At 35.2% G+C, this 23,297-nt stretch overlaps 1 protein-coding gene across 1 annotated transcript in view; it reads right to left on the bottom strand.

Moving 5' to 3' along the window:
* Positions 1 to 23,297, bottom strand: part of CFAP47 (cilia and flagella associated protein 47) — a 346,829-nt gene that overhangs the window by 307,591 nt on the left and 15,941 nt on the right. The window contains 14 exon segments of the mRNA XM_064473493.1: positions 6,988 to 7,082; positions 8,631 to 8,775; positions 9,322 to 9,399; positions 10,653 to 10,784; positions 12,154 to 12,276; positions 13,389 to 13,519; positions 14,569 to 14,813; positions 15,488 to 15,704; positions 17,099 to 17,195; positions 17,301 to 17,490; positions 18,854 to 19,006; positions 19,414 to 19,627; positions 21,779 to 21,971; positions 22,671 to 22,906. Of these exon segments, the coding sequence (XP_064329563.1) occupies positions 6,988 to 7,082; positions 8,631 to 8,775; positions 9,322 to 9,399; positions 10,653 to 10,784; positions 12,154 to 12,276; positions 13,389 to 13,519; positions 14,569 to 14,813; positions 15,488 to 15,704; positions 17,099 to 17,195; positions 17,301 to 17,490; positions 18,854 to 19,006; positions 19,414 to 19,627; positions 21,779 to 21,971; positions 22,671 to 22,906 (2,249 nt within the window).

The raw sequence follows: 23,297 nt of genomic DNA, 5'->3' as shown, positions 1-23,297 counted from the left end.
ATTTAATGTTCTATAAAATATATTTTGCTAATTATTATTGTAATACAGCACATAGTTTCAAGGTTGAGTAAAAATTTTGCTGTCAAATCCAGGAATCATAGTTTATTTAGCACAAAGAATACGCTATATCTCCCTAAAATTACAGTACTTGCTTTCACTGTACAACTTCACAGGGAATTGCAAGTAAATCAGTAAGCTAATTTATGACTTACAATTAAGTTAAAATATCTGTAAAGGATAATACTCTTGTATTTGTCATACAATAACACGCAGACTGTTCAAATATCTTGAAGCATTAAAAGTCACTGAAGTTTTGTGTAAAGGCTGATTTTCTGATTTTAAAGTTTCTTTATTTATAACACTAACAATATACAGATTCAGCAGCAATACAAGGAGAAAATGTGATGTACCTTAAAAGAGAAAATCAGTTGGTTTCAAATTTAAACCGACCTGCAAAATCAAGGGTTTAAGTCCTGCAACTGTATACAATATACATTCTCAACCTCCCCTCAGATCTAACATGAGCTTTTTCTTAAAACATACTTAAATCTTTCATGCAGCCGAAATTTCCCAGCTTTATATCACAGATAAGCATCTTTCCACAATGAATAATGTAACTAGTGTTCAAGGCCATCATTCAAAACACAGAAATAAAACTAAATCTTTCTCTTGTATACGGTCAGAGATGATGCACCAGCAATACCCTGTAATTGCGCAGCTGCAGATTTTCTATAGAATTTGTTTCTTATACCATGAATTCTGTTCTTTCATTTAAAAAAAAGATTACATCATTAAAAATGCCAAAAAAAACCAAAAGCACCTGTCACTTCTCTACAAAAAGCTTAAGCAATAAGCTCTGACAGGTGTGCCTTGCTCTATTTATCTCAAAGGCCCTCATAGGCTTTATTATTACACAGCTGTGTATTTTGTCTTTTTTCCAAGATAGTGGAATTTATTATTTTCCAGCAGGGTATTTGGGGAAAAAAAAAAATAAAATTTAAAAAAGGCAAAAAGCAGTACACTCCTGCACCTTGCTTTGCCTGCTTTCCTTACCAGACCATGCATGACACTGCTGCTACCAGGTGGATCACCCTGCCTGGAGAAACACAGTAACAGTTGAGGAATGAAGATGAGCAAATAATCAAAGTCACCCCATGCTGCCTGTTTCCCTGGCACAGCACCAAAGGAACGATGTGCTCCTCACTGCTACCTGGACAGGTAGCTTGCAGAAAGAGAGCCACGGTCAGAAAAGCCATGCTTTTATGGTTCTTGGATGGTACAATTTAAAACTCAGTTCAAAAAGAATCACTGCTAGCAATCAATCAATAAATATTATTAGTAACAATTCTTAGCTCTGTGTCTGGATACGGAAGAGGGAGCTACAATGTATATTTGGTCAGTCAGTCATGGGGGTTTTTGTTTGATTTTTTCGTTCCATTACCAGAAATTTTTTTTTCTATTCAGCTCTGAAATGAGAATCCTGCCTAGCCCATCAGACATTCAGCTGGCTAAACCTCCTTATACTGCAGTGAAAAAACCTAAACCATAATTGAATTATCTCTCAAATAAAATTATATCAAAACAGAAAAGAAAGCAGCATACAGCCTGTATACAAATCTGACATTAAGAAGTATTTGCTAGCTTACCTATTTATATATATTTTTGTATACTGCTTTCACTTACAGCTCTGACTTTCACAGCCAACAAACACCAAGGTTAAACTCCCTCCAGTGAGGCGGAGAGCCCTGGTCAACCTCTAACACCTTCTGAGACTGCAGTAACAGGAAGGTGCAGCCAAGCAACGTCTGAGCAGCATTCTAGCCTTATCTATAATGCATCAACTTCATTTTACAAGTTAGAATGTTGAGAGAATTATCTCAAAATTGTTTAGATATTGTAAGTGTGTCAATATAATTCCTCTCTAAGAGCATCTTTTAATGACACATGTGTTTGTACATACTTAGTTTTAGTGAGAATTGTAGGCACTATTCAGAGTTCCTATGTATTTACTTCATTTGTTGATTTGAAGATTTTTTGAGGCAGAAGGAAACCTATTACCAAGTTGATTTTTAGGAGAATTCAAGATTGCATTCAAGACTAAATTACTTGAAATGTTACATTAATAATTCAAGCAATTTTAATAAAATTTTAAAGCGTATTAAAATAATTTCACGCTTTTGTGATCTTTTTTTAAATCAAAGCTTCTGAATTATTTTGTTTTAATTTTTCCTTAGTTCTAATATCTACTTTCTTAGCAATAACATCAGTATAGTGGGGTTTTGTCAGTTTATAGGGTAGTGTTGTCAGTAATAACTACAACAACAGCAGGAAGTTTTAGTAGAACCAGAAGGTGGACAAAAAAGAATGTGACTCAAAGGGATACAGAAGGTTTGTAGCAGCTGGGAGGTAAGCTGGGTAAGAGCAGTTGTCCAGAAAATGGTGATGAGATCAGAGAAACAGCTGTTCAAGTGCAGAGGCAGGGAATAGTGCTTTCAACTGTGAAACCTGAAAAGGAGACACTCAATAGACAGAGAGGATTTGAGTTTTTTCAAGACTGGAAAGTCATGAAGGAGAAGGAAAATCTGGTGAGAAAAAGGGGAAAGCTAGATGAGGTAGAATGATAAAGAACTCAGACCCAATGGGAAATGTTTTAAGAATCAGTAACTACTGAGAGTTTCTGATCACAATAGGAGATGCTGGTACCTGGACCACTTACTTAACAGAACTATGCTTTTTATTAGTACTCTACTCTGCAGGAGTTAAATTAAGGAAAAACTACAGCATCTTGGGGGGTACATACACTTCCAGATGCTTCCTTTAGTCATGCCATACTGGTCAACACAGTTAGTTTTCAAAGTTAGCTTCATTTAACATTATTCAGTGCTACTGCTGCCAGCTATCAGTGCTCCACTAACTCTCAGTGATGTTACCCTGTAACCACCAGTGGGTTTTAAGTCGTAAGTGTACTCAGGCACGTCTTGCCCAACAATAAGCAAGACGCCCCCTGCCAGGCAGGCAGTAATACACCTGGAGCAGAAGGGAGGCAATGGCTGTACAGAGACCTTACCCAGCACCGAGGGTAAAGGGAGGCAGGAAGACTGTGAGCCGGTGGAGAGAAGGGGAAACCAAAATAAAGACATTTCATTAAAGCAGCATTTACTCCTTGGTTATGAGGTATAAGGTGCCCCAGGAACATTTCCTTTTTAAAGTTCTTTATTCCCTTACTTCTGAATCTGTTTGTCAAAAATTATTCTCAAGACTGGAAGAACACTTAGACCCAGAGTCTGAAAAATTAAAAAAGGATGACATCAGAAAACCCTGTAGAGACATCTGTAATCAACAGATGCAATATTCTACAGATTATTTTTTTTTTAAGAAGAGGAGGAGTCACAAAACCGATCCAGTCAAATGTAACAATTTTTTTTCCAGATTTATATCATAGTTAAAGCACACTGCCAACTGGAATAACCTTGTCTTCAGTCAGGTTACCATACCAGCAGTATGAAATTACAGTTGGAGTTGCTCATCAATAACAGGCAGTAATTCTGAACAGTAGTTCAGATGACAAGTGAAATTAAACATAAAGAACGATCTACTATTTCAGCGGTCTTCAGAAATATTAATTTAGTTAATGACTTGAATTTACAGCAGTGTCAGTAGCAACATTTCTACTCTTAATCCATCCTGCAACTTAACAAGAAAAACAAAACAGTAATAGAGCTCAGTTGTAACAACAGGAGGCAAATAAAATCCCTTTTTGATAGTTGAAGGTGGGGAGCATTTAGAGAGTTGATATTTCACTAGTCTGTGAGGGGGATGACCTTCCACTACACTCTTTTCCAGTACCGTGGAGAATAAAGGATCACTTTGTACAGCAGCCCTATCACCAGAGAAATCCAATGCCATAAGCAAGAACAGAGCTGTCAGATTTCAGGTTATGGCTCCCATCAATAGGTATGTGTTTTAGATCCTTACACAACTGTGTGCTTTTAGGTACTGAGATTAAAGGGAAAAAAAACTGCACCTACAGCGTAGGTTAGAAATACTTCTATTAAATACTCAACAAGGCTTAAGTAAAATTTTTTTATGAAAATAAATTGAAATTGAGGCATTGGAAGTTAAGGTGTTGTTACTTGTTAAGCCTTATACGTAGCATGTGTCCTTGCATCATCCATAGAACAATATTGCTAGACTCTACTTTAGTATTTCTAGACCCTAATTATCTTTTTTAAATCAGTATGTTTGTGGCATTCTATTTGTATAGAACTCCTAACTGAATTTTCTGTATAAATGCTGAAACAAACAAAGAAAATATTAAAAAATTAACCACTAGCTTAACTAAGCTACAGTATTAGTTGTGCCATCATTACCTGTTCCCATCTGACCTGCAAATAGAGCACACTCCTCAAAAGTAAGTATATTCTATTCCAAAGTAATCAGATGATACACAATGAAAACCAGGAAAGAATGGAAACTTGGGAGATTTGGAAAGTTCTTACAGAAGGGCATTACAATTTCAGCAACCATTCACTTTCTGTGTTTACTGTTGTATCTGTGGCTTACTAGAAGCTAACTGGCAGTCACAAAGCAGCATTTTGTTTCTCATTTCTATTGATAACCTTTCAATTAGAACAAAAAAATTAAAATGTTGTTGAATAGTTATGATTTTGCGCTGAAAAATGGTCTTTAAGAGAATGCTGTTACAACAGGTTGCTTTTCTAAGTGAACTATGCATCTCAGAGGACTTTACTGGTAAAATAAAAATCAACACTAAGTTTCAAAGCTTGGCTGTAAGAACAGTAATAATATATACCTACCTATTAAATGTTCCATCACTCTTTTCCACATTTTTGTTTTACATGGTTCTATACTATTTTATTAACTTCTTTTTGTATACAAGGGAAGCTAGCCCTTCCACATTCCAATTTCATCATTTTAAGCCAAAAAAAACAAATCTACATTCCTTTGTATCAATTATTGTTTAACTGCTTTGAATTTCATACTTAGCAAGAGACAGCCGCTAAGAAGTACTGTTATAATTACTAAGAGTCTTAACACTGGCCTTAGTGGGGCCAGAATTTTGTCTTTGGAGCAACAACATGCTGTTAGAATATGATTTTGCAATGCATAAATGTCACTGAGAGATGACTTGCCCTTTTGGGACAGAGTGAAGCATTTCTGGTGATGTTTATCCAACCCCTTAAGAATCTTCAATAAAGACATCTTCTCAGGTAATCTATTCCAATCTTTGACTCTTTTTGTACAATGAGTTTTTATATCTAATCTAATCTGCCTGGTGTAATTTAAACCCACTACTCATTACCTGTCTACTGCAGTGAACGGGCATATATAAATTATATTCCAAAGAGTATTGGAAGTTAGTTTCATTTTTTTACACAATTTGTGCTTTCTGGACTTCTGATCATTTCCACTGCTTTGTTTTGGACTTTCTTTCCAAGGGAAATTTTCCCACTTCTTTCTTTAAGCGTGGCACCCCAATTGGGAAAAGTATTCCAGCTGAAGTGTTATCAGCACTGATTAGAATAATTATTTTACTTGCTTTATGAACATTCATCCTATTTATATAAATCAGTATGGTGTCTGCCTCTACTCTTAATTCTTGTTCAGCTTGTGATCTACAATACCATACACATAGATTGTTCCAACAGCATCACCTAGCCTTGCATTTTTATTATTGACACTTCCTACCTAAATGAAAATGTCAGCATTTTTTCTTACCAAGTTCCTCTTTAGTTTAACAGTAGGTCACTGGTGATATGCTGTATGTACCATTTTGCAAACAATTACATACTCTGCTAACACTGTATCTAGACTAAATCTGACTACCTTGCTTATGTGAACATTGTATCAGACAGTGTCAAGATACTTAAAGATATGACATCTACTGCCTCTCCCCTAACCTCAAGGCCTGATATGCTATAAGAGGAAATTAATTTGATTTGAAATAGCTTATTTTTTATGAGTCAATAGACTCATGTTCTGTCAGAAAAAATCATCTCAGAGAAGGGAGTGTGCTATAAATTCACACCATCAATTACTTCACAATAGCTTTCATGTGTACCCAGAATCTAAGCTGACAGTAATAAGAGGAAGAAAATCACAGTGTAATCAGACACAGTCTGTAATATGCAAATATTATTTGAATGATGCTCTGAACAGAGGAATGCCCTTTTATTCAAAAACTAAAGTGCTGGGAAGGAGAGAGGGGGGAAAGTGAAAAAAGAATACTGTTGACCCTTCCAAGATACACTGTCTCTGATAATCATTTAGGTTTTTTAAGGTTAAAAAATGCAGCTAATACAACAGGTTTATGTGCCGTAGAAGTGGTCCCCAGCTGCTTGTTCTGAAGTTGGTTCATAATATCAATGACTAAGTTTTCTTTCCATTCATTGTTCTCCAAATATGTGGAAACCCCAACCCCTCCATTTCTAAAGCATTGTTCAATATGTTTAGATTTAAAATCTGCTAGAGCACTCTCTACTGACACCTACTGCCAATAAAATGCTATTTTCCTGATGTAAAACTAACCCATAAAGTGTCATGTCTTCAATTTATTTCCCTCAAATTCCTCAATCAGAAAGCAACTTTGCCAGTCTTTATGACACACTAAACTCTACTTTTGCAGTCTCTCAGTCATCTGAGAGTTAAAGCACAAATAACTGCAAAAAGAAAACAGCTGCCAGTTTGTTGAATGATTTAATGAATGCATGGTAAGATATCTCAATTTCAGTTTATACCTTTTCCGTTGTTAAGTCATTGAGAAAGTGTACTTTCTTTGTGTATGCAAACATTTAAGGAAAGCAGAAAAAGTTATATAAGGGTTATTTCAGAACTTGTTTTGTTAAGAATTGAATTATTATTCTAACACACTAAAATACGCATTTAAATGTCTATATTCCTTCACCTTAGAAATATCAGAGAGCAAGATTTTAATTTAGCATAATCACCACTGCCCCATAAGCCTACCTCTTTTGGCACGAAGGACAAGCAGCATTGCAAAGCTGACTTTCCCTTCAAGTTAACTGAATACAAATAAGGCTTTGAAGAACAGCAGTCAATCACTGTCAAACAAAATTCAGAATAAAATTACAGATGTTATTACACTAAATATCAACTTTGTAATAGTTGCAGTACTTCAAAGTGATTTCCAACATAAGGTATCTACATACCTGTATGCTAAACATTTCTCACAGTTACGAATGAAAATAGTATTTTTCATTAGGATTCTGGAGGTAATTTTCAGAAAAGTGTTAATTACCAGTAACTTCCATTAAAGTTATTGATTACAGAGAACACAATATTTCAGAAACAAAAAACTGTTATCATTTACCTTTGACTAAAAGCGTTAGGCAAAACCGGTTAACCAGGTAATGAAAACTAGTACCACAGGGAGAAGAATAGTTCGTTGAAACCATTTGTCCAAATGACTTTTAGGCATAATCTACACTACAGAAGTTTAACAGTAAGGCCTGCTTCATTCTTCAGACTTCCGTGCCCAATTTTAAGGCACTGGCAGAAGCATGGGTTGCCAATAAACAAGGCAACATACCACCAAGATCAGTATTCATCCTGGAACACCAGGATCAGTATTCATCCAGTATTCACCATTTGAAAAGTACCGGACCTGACTGGATGTCACATTACTTGTTTCAAGCACAAACTCTGATCTAGAAATCACGTGCCATGAGTCAGTTCCCATGCTGGCTAGCTGCCTGTTGTAGACAGTCTGACAGTTCTCTTCCAGGGAAGAGACTAGGAGCCCTCACCTTCCCTTTAAGTCTACCACATGGTAAGAAAACCCCTCTGTTCCTGACAGATCATTTTTTGTCATCATCCACATATAGTTCTACATAAAGAATCAACTAAGTATTATAATAATGTCTTGCAAAAGAAGGAGTCCTGACTTCCTGAGCTTGCAGGGACAAGAGGCCATATAAGCATAGCTGCAAATTTCTCTCATGAATAAAGATGTTGCAACAGCTAAGGAGATGCCAGGACTGACTAGAAAAGGGATAAGCAACAATGACTGAAGGATAAGAATATGCACATAAGAATATGTAACATATGGAACATATTCCATATGTTGCCCCAACGTCATTCTGAGTTAGGCATCAGGCAGAACAGAGCTCCTGTGATTAACCTGCAGACACCCTGTACCATTAGAAAAAAAGAAATCTGGACCCTTATACTACTGATGAATTAACTGAAGGGTAAACATTCTCAAAACAGTGGGTAAGAGTCCATGAATAGGGAATTAGTATAGGTTTTTGGCTTCATTTTATTGGATTTATAATTTTTTTTGTATTTTAAGTGGTGAGAGCTTATTCAAACTTTTTTTTTTAAACATACCTTTGCAACTATAGGGAAAAAAAAAAAAAGGAAAAAAAAATCTACAGGCAACCTGACATTTTCCAAATGCTTATCTTTGGCAAATGTCATTTTACAGGCAACCCAAAATGTGTCCTCTTAACTTATATTAAGCAGCACTTTTAAAATAATTGCTTTAGGTTTTCTTAAATCAGAAAATTTGTATATCAGAAATAGTCTGACAGATTTTCTCTTAGCCAGTCTTCATTTAATGGAAATTCTGGCATAGCAAAAGCAAATACCTGAACGGTCTTTGGCATCCAGCTTAAAATCCTTATACTTAGAAAAATCAAACTCCACTTTGGTACATGCTTGTCCTTTGTTCTGCAGCAAAAAGGGAATTGATTTTGTGGAACCAACGTAAACACCACCAAAGTCAAACAGTTCCTATAAGTTTAAAGAAAAAAAAAAATTGCATCAAAGTCAAGTTTATCATGGAACAGAATGTGAAAAATACAACTGTTCAAAGATCCACAATTTATAACACAATAACAGTCTTGGTTAATCAATTGTCTTGCATAACCCTTACCTTTAAAGTCTTCCCAGGACATAAAACGCAACAGTTCAGAATTCAATACATAAGTCCAGTTACACCATCAGAAAGTTTTCATCATTCAGTAAACAGATCAATAGATTCATTTTCCCTTATTGCTTTTTTTTTTCCTGTAACTATCTCAAAGAAACCCCTCCTTTTTAACAGTTTTTCCACATTGTCAGGTTCAAAAGCTAAACCTGTCAGCTAGCAATTAGTGCAACTGTTATATGTGCATTTAGTTTTTAATTTGTCTTCCTAAATTCTTCTCTTTGATAATTTTCACAGGACGTTAGTATAGGAAAAACTGAAAAATATGAAGTAATGATGAGCTACATTGACATCTAGATAAAGCAAAACACTATCAGTCTTAACAATTGCTACGCTTTCTTCATACTTACCACATCAATGTTTACTTCAGGGATCTCTACAAATCCACTAATTCTAAGCACCAGTACTCCTGAATCCCGCACTGCTACCTAAGTGAAGGGATGAAAGTGTGATTGCTGACAAGGTCATTTTCACATAACTATTTCACCAAATTTGTCATAACTACATTAAAAATAGTTTTTAAAAAAATACAACCAACCTACCCCACAGATATAGAATGGAGAGAGACTTTCAGCATAATTCGTAATGAAAATACAAGTATGAAAGTAACACTGCCCTTATAATACAATGCATTTTTGTTAGGGAAATACGAAGTAGTAAAGAAAATGCCTTGATTTTCTAGAATATATATGTACGGATTCAAGTGAGAATTGGCCTCAAAGAAGAACCAATCATGCCTCTACGGCATACCATATCTGGAATAGTCATAGCTGTCAATTAAAACAAACAAAACTAAAACCAGCAAAAACAACAACAAAGCTTTAGGACAGACCAGCCTTCTGCAAACAATAAAAATGTTGCAGGAGGCTGTATCACTGGAATGACCAGTTTTCTCCAACAAGAGAAAGCTGAGTGGATGGGTTAGATCTATTCAGCAGCTGTGAGGATTGAAAAGTATACCAAAATATACTACAACACAAATTGCTTGACAGAGGTGCTGGTACAAAGTAGATGCTATTCTTCTGAGCAATGCTCAAGCTGTTTTAGAAGTGGGGAAAAAAAATGGATACTAGGTTAAGGGAGCATAATGTAGGCAGCCACAGAAGATGAAGAATCCAGGATTAGAGTCAGAAAACGTAGAAAAGACCAGCTTCATGATAGCATCCCTTTTCCCATTCTCACTTATCTGACCAAGGACAAGGTCAGGAATCAGGCACGCAAAAAACAAAATAGGATTAGATATCTATTGCACTCCTGTTATCAACTCAAATCTATTAGTAAATCCATCTCTGAGATGTCCACAAAAAGAAGGCAAGAAATAAAGACACTGCAGTGTTCCAGTCCTGCTCCTCTATGGATCATAAAAACTGCAGATACGTCTACATGATCTTCTGAAGAAAATCACACGTTACTTTCAACAGCTTGTCAATGGTATAATATGAATCAGCTCCAACTGTGAAGATGTTTCAGAGCAGGAATGAGACCAAAATAACAGAATAGGTTATAGCAACCATCAGCTGCTATAAGAAAACATTTTTTTCCCTTTTTTTTCTTTTTTTTTTTCTTAAAAAGCATTAGAACACTGGAGATAAAATCCAAAAGATGATCAAATGTACACACATCTCCACACATGAACACACAACATAACACTCAAAAGACAAGTTCTTCCAGTTTTGAATACCTCCACTCTTGTATCAAAACTCATTTTTGCATTCGGAGTGAAACAGATTTTGAGATCGGCATGGCCTCCCACAGGTACCACCCCTTCAGAAGGGGTAATCATCATTCCAGGCAGTGGGTTTGAATCAAGAACCTTGAAACACAAACATGAAAGATTAATAATACTGAAAAAAGTAAAATGGGGGGGAGTTGTTTGTAGGGTTTTTTTAAATACCAATATATCATGAAGATTTTACATTCTTACAACAACCTGCATAATATATATTAACTTGAACTTAGAAGTTTGGGGCAAAAACACAGGCAAACAAAATACTAGAAGCTGACAGTTATCCTGTTTAGGAATCTGTTATGAAATAATTTTTGCACACCAGTTAGAAATGTCACAATTTGGTTTTCGGGCTGTTTTCAATAAGTTATTAAAATTAAGACTTTAATATATAGGATATTCTATAAATCATTTTTTCAGTGACAGATAAATACATCACTTCATTTTTGACATCCTTGTTAAGAAAATGGGACATGGGACCCTAATAGCATGAAGTTCAATAATAATACTAGGAGTAAATATTCAGTTTATCCACAATTAGTAAGGACAAAATAGAATCTGTTCTCTTCTAATGCATACAAACAGGCAACTTTTTAAAGTACAGTTACACAAGTGATAATGACCATGACCAGCCACCCATCTCTTGGCTTAAGAGTAATTGCGGAGGTTTAAAAAACTGGGTGTGCTTGTTTTTCTTATTGATTATGCTGATTTTATTCTTTCAGGCCCATTCTCCAAGAGTGTAGTAATAATACTTGTCATTACAATGCTCAGTTGATGGATGGAGAAATATGGTACAAATCAAAATACATTAATTAAGTTTCTTAGTACCATAATAATATAGTAACAAAAATTCTGAGGATTTTAATGAAAATTATTGTGCATCACTAAATAAATACAGCAAATTATTCTATGATCAGGAGAACTAATAATGTTGGGTTTCCTACTAATTTGTGTATTATGTCTTTACCCACTCTGGCACCCATCTCATCTCTTATCCAATTCATAATACAGCCTCTCTTCCTCTCAGATGTTAGTCTAGGAAAGTAATCACATTTGCTATGACTGGTCTGACTGGGCAGCCAGTTTGAACAGGATGACTAGCCAGTTTGCTTTGTCTCTCAAAATATAAAAAAATCCAAGCTGTAGCTGGTTTTTTTATACATTACACTAGCAATGGGGTCTCCCCTTATCACCAGTTCTCAGGAAACTTCCAGAATCTTTTATACCATTACCACTTGCCTTCTCTGTCATTCCATCTATCCATCAATCCAAATTTGTCAGAGGGACAGAATTCTTACTCACATAAACCTTGTTTCTTCAGAAAATCAGACAAAAACTTAAGTAGATGTGTATCTAATAACTGAGAACAAAAACTGTAACATAATCTGATAAAATTAATTCCCTTCTTCCCCACTCCAAGAAACTAAATGTGCTAAAAATAATTTTAGCTTACTTGAAAGTACGCGTGACTGTATCCTGTGTTTTGAAGAATGGCTGTCTTACAAATAGATAAACCCATTGGGCTGTGACTGAAGGGTATCCTTTGTTCCATAAATTGAACTTTAGTAGTACCAAGCTATAAAAAAAGAAGAGAAAGCAAGCAAACTATATAGCATTTTACTAAGTACAAATAAATAATTCAGCCTAATTTACTTTTCATTACATAATGAGCTAATATACTTGTGGAAATGCATAAATTAGAAGCATTCAAATAGACAAACACAGTCTAAATGTGAGACAAGATTTACTTAATGTATTGAACTTATTTAGATTCAAAATGAACAGACACAACCCCAGAGATATGCCTGGGCTAATTTCAAGACAAAGAAAAATATTTTCATTAAATCTAATTTAACAGCATAAGCTCCATAATTTTTTTTAATCCTAAATGTCTGATCAGGACAAGATACTTCAGAGTTTTTAATAGCAGTAGAAATGCTAATACTCTAATTTACATACATCATGGTTTACATATGGCAATTTCCTAGGCTTCAAAAGAAGAGGAAGAAAAGAAAAAAAATGCTTCTGGGGGGCAGGGCAGGAAATAAAAGAAAGCAGGCACACCAAAAGGAAGGGAAAAGTTTTCTTGGCTCCTAAAAAAGAAGTTTTAGAGCATGCAGCCAGTAGAATACAGTAAAAAAGAAAAAAAATGTGTCTCCTTCACACTCCCTGGCATATAACATAAGATGACAAATTATTAACCTAAGCTGAATTTCACTGTTTAGAAGACTATCCAGAACATTGCTTTTCGAATTATCATATACCATGTTCAAATAACAATACAAAATTACATTATAGCCTGTTGTTACCTTGAGGCTCTGAAACATACACACACACCCCTTCATTTTTATCCCTTTAATATATATCTGAAGAACTATCACACCACCGCTCAACCTTCATTTGGCTAAACTAAGTGAGCCAAGAAGAACAATTATCACTTCATATATAAGGACAGCTAAGTTGTAGTGTCAAAGGAAGTATATCATGGAAAGCAAGAAGGCAGCAAATTGTCTTTGTCTTGCCTTCTCAATCATGTCTTTGGAGCAAAATTGTTAAACATGTCAAATAGAAGCCATATGAAATTAACATAATTTTTTCATGCATGATAATAGAAATATACTTAAGAAATTACTCTTTTAAAAAACTCCATATATTTTGCATCTCTAAATCTGTTGTATGAATTGTTACCTTTGCAAAACATTTCAACTTAATTGTGTTTCCTTTACGCACACACAAGTTGAATTCTCCAGCTTCTGGAGAGTTGAACCCTGGATGCCAAACAACTTCACACTCCAGATCTCTAAAGGCCTCCACAAAGCCTAAATAAATGTTCATAATTTACATGTTATAGCATACAGATGTGCAATTATCAAATTATGTTGTGTAATTAGAAATAGCATAAGCACATTGAAGTGAAAATGACCTTCTTATTACTGATGACTAAGCCTACATTTCAAAGGTATTGAACAGTACGCTGGATTAAGTAAAATTAGTTTCTGAATTCTCATGGCAATTGCATAATCTGTTCATTAGTATCCTGCAGTAAAAAACACTGAAAGCTTACTGGTATTTTTTAGCCATGAGTTACTCAAATAGCCAACATTTAAAAATAATAAAAGAACAGGCTATCCTTCTTGTAGAACAACAACTTTGGGAAAGACTCTATACATTTTCTTGCTTACTGTTAAGTCTTATCAGCAGAAATATCTTTTCTAAAGAACCAGAGCACACCAAGCTCCTGATCCAGCCAAACCTTGTTTGAACTGTGCAATGCCAATTCAGTTAGCATTTAGTTCTTTAATAATGGAGCTCCAACATACTCCTGCGCAACACTGTCTTTCAAAGGAAAGCAGTAAAAGCTAATGTCTCACACACTTCTAACAAATATTGATCCATAATGGAAGTGAAAACTAATCCCAGACTGAATTCCATTTGTGTCACTCAGTCCGTCTACCTCAACCTCTTAGCAGCTCCATTCATATAGTGCTTTTGGAAAATTTCCTATCCTGATGAGGTGTATGATACTGCTAACTGCCATTAAATAGCTGCCTCACTTTTGAGGTAACAGAGAACTGTGCTGAGAGAAATTATTACCTAAGTGGTGCTAGCTGGACGTAGAAACAACAAACTGGACTGAGTATGCACTCAGATTAGGGCTTATACAGGGAGCGCTGCTATGGTACTAACATTGACCTGATACTGCTTTTGGGACACACTGATATTGACCCAAATATATTTAAAAAAAATTAAAATTTTAAGTTAAATTTTAAATTAAACAAAAAGTTTATAGCATCAGCTGAATGTTTGTCTTACTTAACATTATTGACATTTAGGATACGTGCACACACACTGTACTTGCATAGTATACCTTTGGCTGGCTGTATAGAAAATGCAGTTCCTCTATCTGTAAGTATAGGTTTCCAAGTAAACTCAGCAGGATGGTTTCTGCGATTGTATATCCTGACAGTTGTTCTAAACTCTGTCTCTGCTAGGTAGCCAGGAACAGGATTTAAAATCAGTTCCCTTGCAGACAGCTCAAGTTCAACAGACACTGCTTTTGCAACTACCACCACATGCCCAAGATGTTGGTTGTTTATTGTGTAAGTAAAAGATCTGTAACATAAAAGCAGATATTTCTCAATATTTTTATGTATTTATTATGTTGTAGTCAGAGTAAAATTATAGGAAATCTTTAGCATGAAAATGCTTAACAAAACAACTGAGAGTGAACACAGAGTTAAGACTGACAAGTTAAGACTGACTGTATGTTTTGCATACAACTTAAATCACGTCAGAAGTGAAGATCATCCCAAAGGATGATCAACCTCATACAGTCATTTTAACAGCATTAGTAAAGTGAGTGTTCGATCTCCATACCAGAAGGCTAAGAAAACAGTTTGCCTACATGTTTACCCATGACGTGAATCAAAAGATCTGAGCATAGATTCAGTGACGCAACACTATGCCAGAAAGAGCACGGTATTTTCCATAAAATTTCTCCTAACAAATACAATGTAATAGCAAACATTCTTCCCCTGATACACCTGTGTCTATACGGGCTTTTGACAGAACAGTTTGTTGGGTGTTTTTTAAACCCTAAAAAACATTATTATGCTAGCAAAATTTTGCAACATGAAACAGCATTAATTATTGCAGTATCACCACAAATGAGTGTATACCATTAACAGTTACCATAATTACACTGAGTTTAAACCAGCCACATGATTTTTTTTATTCTACTACTGTGAAGAACATACGTAAATCTAGACAAATATAAGAAGCCTTACCTTTTAAATACTCCAAGAGTGTTTGTCTCGAATACAATTGGAATATGAGTCTTTGTAAGAGGAGGCACCACCTGAGACAATGGACTTGTCTGCTGTAATTCATCAATTTCAATCTCAATCTGTATCCATATATGAACTAACAAGTTATTGATGATGTGCAGTTTTCTGGCTGTTGTAGAATACACACAAACGTCACCAAAATCTAAAGTAGAAGGACCTGGAATATGTAAGAAATAAGATCTTTTACACTAAAAAGTAAAAGTTAAAAGAAGGAAGCGTAATTACTAAAACATTATGATCAAAACATTTTTGTTCCTCAAATTACAGAATTAGCCAGCTAGAACAATCCTGTAGCAGAACAAATTGACACTAAAATTTGGAGGTAAATACATCATGCATGTTCTGTGAATGTTTTCAGTAGTACAACTCAAAAGCCAGCACCAACATTTATTTCTTAATTCTGTGTGTGTTAGCCAGCTATGAAAATAGGAAAAGCAATATGCTCATTACTGAGGCTATTATTAATAATCATAAATACTTCTTTTTATTAATCAGATATTTAAATGGCTGGACAACCAGCAATCCACTGAGAATTTATATACTTAAATTCTTATTTGCTCCCTGATGTGCAAGCATTTGGTTTAATAACACCTGTAATTTTATGGTGACAGAATTATCTCAATACTTTATTTACTGCTATCACCAGTTTTTATGCTGGTCTGCAACTTTAGTGCTCACGGCACTAATCAAACATCTTATAAAACTTTAAGTACTTTTTGTATTAATATGTTTATCTTATTCTACCGTTCCCCAAGTGTATCAGCATACACCACTACACTACTCAAGTTCTGGCTTCACTGAAAATAAAGGTAAAAAACCCAGAAAGTACTGAAAATTTTCACTTTGCTGCTAAATAATTTTAATGAAGAAAAAATTGAGCTTATAATAGACCTGTTTCAGTACCAAGTGTTGTTAATAGACGAGGCCCTCACAGATTTTAGAAGGTGTTACTCCGCATCACAGAGCGTTCTACTGAAATTGTTTTGAAGGAGGATCCTGAAGAAGTTTTACTTTTTTGGGGTATCACTGTTCACAGTTAATTCCCAGAAACATTCTGAACACTCCCATGAATCTTGCTGATATTAATGCTGGTACAGATAATATCCATAGAATCATAGAACCATTAAGGTTGGAAAAGACCTCTAGGATCATCAAGTCCAACCATCAACCCAACACCCCCATGCCTCCTAAACCATGCCCTGAAGTGCCGTGTCTACACGTCTTTTAAATACCTCCAGGGGTATTAAATACCTCCAGTAACAAGGCATAAGGGTATGACCAACCCTCATACGATGCTGTGTTGCTTTCTCTATAATAGGCTGTAGAACGAGCAGTCTTTAAAGGAAACTCTCCTTTTACATGTTCATACCAAATCTATCTCAGTTTTTTCTGAAAAGTACAAAGCTTTAGTTAAACACTACTGTAGATATCAAGCTGCCACCAAATCAAGCTATTTTCTATTTAAGGTGAACGATTATGAGTCTAAATTGCATTACTATATGTGTTTTTTAAACAACTATATGCATTTAGTAACAAAACTAAAATTCTTACCAATGAGTATCTGATGAAGCTGCTTGGATGTCAAAGTTAGACTACAATCTTCCTTCTCTTGGGTAGAAGATGGCATAGGACTAAGCCCACTCCAAACCTGTGATAAGCACGAGACATCTTCTCAGAGCAGGATCAAAATTCGTATGGTTTCTTATATGGTAAGCACGTTATGCTTACATTACTACTCAATCATTTAACTTACTTCTTTGACTGAAGATTTAGAACCAATTGCTGCCAATTTTCGTCTAGTTAATAGGCAATTCTCATCTAAAGGAAGCATTTTGAACTGCAGCTTCTCCTTGTGAAAATCTGTGATTGACATCTTTGGTGACATAAGCCCTTCAGCTGGTTTAAGGCCTATGTTCACAGAATTGTTATAAATATAAAACTGCCTATAGGGGAAGGGAAGAAAAAAAATAATATGGAAATCTAGAAGTTTGAGCATTCCATGTTCTACACATTAAACTATTTAAGATTTTTAAAAGTAAGAAATAATACTTTAAGTAGGAATATCTCATTATTAAAAAACCTTGAGCACAGAAAATGCCTTGAAAAGTCTTTTATTGTACTGTTTAGACAAGGATTAGTATCTATTGCACATTGGTGGCAATTGCTTAGCTAAATAGGTTGCAAGCATTATGGCCACCAAAATATAAATATTATATCATGCCTAAAATACCTCTTAAAGAACAATTAAGTTGTAAAGTCAAGCACTAATAGCCCAGTTTTCAGAGCAATTTACTTATCTTGGTCAAGGTTCAACTCCAACCAATTTCACCTGCAACCAAGAGATTTGAAACTTCCAGAGACCTTACATAGATGTTTCATATCAAGTGTTCAGAAAAATTACTACTACATGTGATAGTAAAAGTGAAATTCATTTCCTAACTGTGAAATTTTCCTTTCTGTTCTTGCTCCTCATACAATGTACCTTGAATATATGCATGATGGTCATATAAATAACAGTTCACCCACTACACACCACCAGTTCCTTTCAAGCAAGCCACACATCACGTGCATGCATAAAAATAAAATAAATCCAGCTCTGCACACTTTGTCTGAATCACAATGTATATACACAGAGCAAGGTAAATTCAGATTACAAGAATAATCCACTGGCATCAATAATTCTTAAATAATGAGTCTTGCAGATTTAACTCTCTTAAGGTATTACTTCTCTTGCTTTAAGAGTTTACAAGCTTTATTTTTTCTTAATAAAGCTTTTATAAGTAGCTGAGCTGTCAGTTCTGCTTTTCCATGATTTTGCTCTACACCACACCAACCAAATACACAAATTCATGAAGTGAAAATTTACTATAAGGCTATAAGATGAATACAATCCTTTAATCTTATCTACTTCATTCTGCAAATTATATCATAATTGACATATTGAACCCATCACTTTGAGTGAGCCAGACAAACTAGTTGGAAATATGTACAATTTATTTTATAAAAAGAAAAGAGAATCCAATACAATAAATGTTAGGTTTTTCCTATTAACCATAAGAGACTCTTCTTAAAACTTGGCATTTATTTTAAGTTCCATGCCTCTGTCCCTACATTTTATGCAGGAAATGCGTAAATGGGCATTTGAACAAAATGGGTTTTGAATGCATTATAAATGAAGGTCCCAAGACCTTAAGCATTTCAGCATGGGACAAATTTAGTGGTGCCACTACGTTAATTCTGCACATATATACACATATTTTTCCTCTGAGCCTAAAATATTTATTTAGCCTTTAAGCAAAGTCTTACCTAGTGTCATCTTTCTGTAAACGATGCTGCCTTAAACTAGAAATGAAGTCTGCGTAGTATTTCTTATGTGCTTCTTTTGACAGTCGTTCACAGTCAGTATAAGAAAATTCTGGATCTATATAATTATATCTCTCAGTCTTTGTGAAAATCGTCCTAAATATTTAGAGAGAATTGTAGTTTCAGTACACGTGTGAAATGATTCTGGGTCTTGTTAGAGAGAAAACATATTGATTTTGCTACATATGTATTTCATTGCAAACATGTTTCTTATCACAGCTGATTATTAATATTTGACCTTGTAAAAGTAACCATAAAAATGAAATATTTAAACTGTAATAGCTACAATTGTAGTTTCACATAAGAAAAGCAACTCAAATTCATGTGCAAGAGGCTCAAGGTTAAGTAGAATGCAAGAATGCAGTGAAATTTAAAGACCTTTCAGCCTTTTGGGGGGGGGGGGGGCAGCAGAGAGTAAACTATCGTATGAGTAACAAGTCTTGATCTACTATACAGTATGTACAAATGTGTAGGTTTAAATATTATATTTGTATAATTTTTACCTGTACTTTTTATTCCGTTCACTAGGCCTAATGCTGGCTGCGCGATCATTAGGAAAAGCTATAAGTGCATCACCCTTACAATTCCTGTTTATCCAGTGAGTATGAATTTGTGTTTGGGTTGATTTAAGCATTGCCACAGGTGCTGTACCAGTGCACTGTCCTGTGCCATCAGCTACAAACTGTCCAGTTGCATTGGAAATCATTGGTGTTATACCTTAAAATTCAAATAAACATATTACACACACTTACACTAATACTTTCAAAACAAAATTCAAAGTATTAGAAAAATATTTCTTAATTTATACTGGTCCACCCAGCAGCCCAATAATCAGTCACCCATCCCATTATGTTTTCCTCAGACAAGAGGGAAGAAGGCATTCAGACCATACTAAGAGCCAACCAACTTCCCTGGCCTAGATCCACTACTATCCATCCAACCACTAATATGTCCAGCTGCGACGCTTTGTCTTGCACGTGTACATGACTGAACACTCAGAGCTGCCTCTGTCACGACACTGTTCGTAGTGTCCTGAAGTTTGACTTAGGGCTGCAAACACAGGCATGATTTTTGACAATGAACTCCCCAAGCTATCCCAACTTAAAAAAGAACTCACATCTTTTCCACTCTAGTTTTAGAAAAGCACGTACACATTAAAGTCAAAGAGAAAAATTGTGACAGAAACTAGGCCATGTGTTTCCTCACCGCTTCTACATAAAGATACACATTTAAAACAGCACTATAAATAAATAAACCCATTCTTCAACTGCGCCTTCCTCCCTCACCTGTAAAAAATTGATACATTAAACTAAACATGTTCATTTTACCCACTTTAGCCTTACTTTACTCTCAAATGGCTACCAACAAACAAAAAAAAACAACAACAAACAAACAAAAAAACCCCACCCAACCCAAAACCAAAAACCAACCAACCTACTTTTCATCCTCCAAACTATAGGAGTGATTACAACTTCCACTGCCCAGGGAGGCATAGTTTACAAGAAGCTTCATTCCAGTCTCTTTCCCCCACGACAGAATACAAACTACAGAGAGAAGTATGCATTCACAGAGACTGGGAGACCTAAGGAAGATATAGAACCCATCTATACAAGAATCTGAAAACCTTACTTTTCCTCCACACCTCAATGTAGCTTAAAAGCAAAACACAGATACCAGTAGCCTACAGAGTACAGATAGCCCTCATAACCTCTTTATACACCTGCAAATATGAGCAGAAGGGGGACATTAATAGAGCAAATGCTAGACAAGAACATTTAGAAAATCTGACAAAACTTGAATACTACATTACATCTTTGATTCACAGAAACATTTTAACTGTGTTTTTGAAGCAGAAAAACTGCAGGAATTCTGGATTTCAACAATAAAACCCAGAAATTGCAAAACTTTAGTTTCTTATTAATTTTTGATTGCCATGGACTTGAAATACCTTCCTGAAAGTAGCAGGAATGTCCAGTGGCTTACCAACCATTCTGGTATTTGTAAAAAGAACATCATTTTATCCTGCCTTTCCAATTACTCCCTCTTTTTACGTCCCCACAATGCTTTCTCTGAAAAAAAATGGGAATTGCCTTCCTTTTTCATTAGTGAGTACATCTTCAATTGCACAGCAGTCAGTCAAGGTGTATTCATGCTCCCCTCCTTATCTACACACAGAACCAGATGACAGCCCTGTTGCACCACTACGACCTGCAGATGCTACGGCATATGTGATGCTAGAAAAAGCTACGTTTCCCATGACTCGTTCTAAAACCCGGTGACAGGCTTAGTCAAATCTACTGTAAAGTGGTTGTTCGTGGGACATGGTAGGAATCTGAGGATCAAATTAGAGACTAATTATTGCGTACCCTGAAAGATTCTTTATAGGATGAAAAGAGTCAATGGACACGGGACAGGTAGCAGGCTGTATTAACTGGCAAATTCATCTGGCAGTAGTAACTTTAAATCAATAAAGAATGGCCTGTTATCTTTCCTAACGTCTTTCTGTGCTTTACCCATCTCTCTACTTACAACTGAAACATACTCGCACTGTGCAATGGCATGGCTGCCAAAAAATGAAGCCTTTATTTTCTGATTTATAAAAGTTAAATAATCGTATGATGAAAATGGATGCTTTAAAAGTTCAAATTTTGTTAAAATATAGGGGTGGGATGGGGGGGTGTTTACCATTATTTTAGCTATTGTTTTATACTCTCATGGGTGTCTGTTGTACAAATGAGCATTCCCTCAACTCCCAAAGAGATATTTTTAAAAAATAAACTACAAATAGTAAAAAATTCTATTTTAAAGTGTTAAAAATGTACTTTTAAAACATTGTATCACTTGTCACTTATCTTTTTAGCATCTTACCAGGATTAATTTTGAATAGAATGTGGTTTTTTTTGGATTTGCACACACCAATAAAGCTCAAATATATTTGGTGAAAGGACTTTGTCTTCAAAACCTGTAAATTATTTTTCTCTAGTCCTGTACCAATGATATCAACAACTTGCTTCACTTCAAATGTTCCCATTTGATGTGGAGAAAATGAAAATATCACAACCTAGAAAAGAAAAGTCATTATGACACAAGGCAGAAAAGCAAAGAGAAAACTTTTGTGTAATTCTGTTTAATTGAGTCACTTGTCTCCACACTCACTTCTAAGATAGGTGTTCAAAACCGGGCTTTTAGCATATACCAGCTGCCACACATAAATTAGCAATATAAGGAAATATAAAGCTGCTACACGTTAGAACACCACACAGTCTCACTTGCTCATTTCTGGGACAAATTGTTCTTTCTTGTGCCCTGAGTTACAGGTTTGTGGAATTATAAATGTCTCCATATTTGACTTAGCTTTGGCCACGTTTCTTCCATTAAAAGATATGTTATATTATTTGAATATTCGTGATTTACTGAAAGAAATTAAAATAATGCTGCAAAGGCTTGTGTATAAATCAATCTTTTCAAGTCAGTAAAATATAAAAAAAAAAAATCTAAAGCCAGGAAAAACCCAGGTAAAGTTTCTTTAGTACTGCAATTATTTTTTCCAAATTTAAAATAACACTTTTTGCTTCCTAGAGTAAAGGATAGAGCACTGAAAGACTCTACATAAGGAGAAAAAAAAATCATATATTTGGCTGATAGTAAACACCATGGCTACTGAAATGAAATTGTTCTAGTTTACTTTCAGTAAATCCCACTGGTGACCACTCTAAAGTAATCTGCATGTCTACATAATCTAAAAGAAAGAGGTAATTACCTTTGCTGAGTTTTTTTTTATTTTTCCTTTCTCAGGAGAAATATTAAAGTGAGCAGTCTTGCGAAAGCTGAATCTTACTGGAAGGGACTCAGATTCATTTTCGAGTGTGCATAGAACTTGTGTTTGTTCACCCAGGAAACAGTCCATAAACTTAATAACTGGTCCTGGATTAAAAGTTAACACGACAGGAAGCCCAGAACCTGTCAAAGCTAACTCCATGTGAGGAGGCTGATTCACTGCAATAGACAAACACAAAAAAAAAACCAAAAACACTTCATACACCTATTAGCTTACTAACAGAAGAGTCATCCTGTAGTTGTATGGTTGCAAAAACAAAATAATACCATAATAGAGTATAATTTGTAATGCAATTTTCTATAACCTTAACACAGACATGCTTCCTTATAATGGCTGTTAGATAACTTATCCCCCATTAAGGGATTTGAGGGTGATCAAATATTCGCTTGAAAATGCCCAAAACTGGTAGTAACAAAGTGCAGGTGACTTGCAAATGGATGGGGGGGGGTTATGTCCTCCAAATACTTACATTTATAATTAAGTTCTAGGTGTTCACTACCAGCAGGTGTATTCATGACATGCATGATTCCCTCCTCCCTTCTACTCACT

The sequence above is a fragment of the Phalacrocorax carbo genome, chromosome 1 (genome assembly GCF_963921805.1).
Source record: "Phalacrocorax carbo chromosome 1, bPhaCar2.1, whole genome shotgun sequence".
Taxonomy (NCBI): Eukaryota; Metazoa; Chordata; class Aves; order Suliformes; family Phalacrocoracidae; genus Phalacrocorax; species Phalacrocorax carbo.
This window is presented reverse-complemented; position numbering and strand designations above follow the sequence as displayed.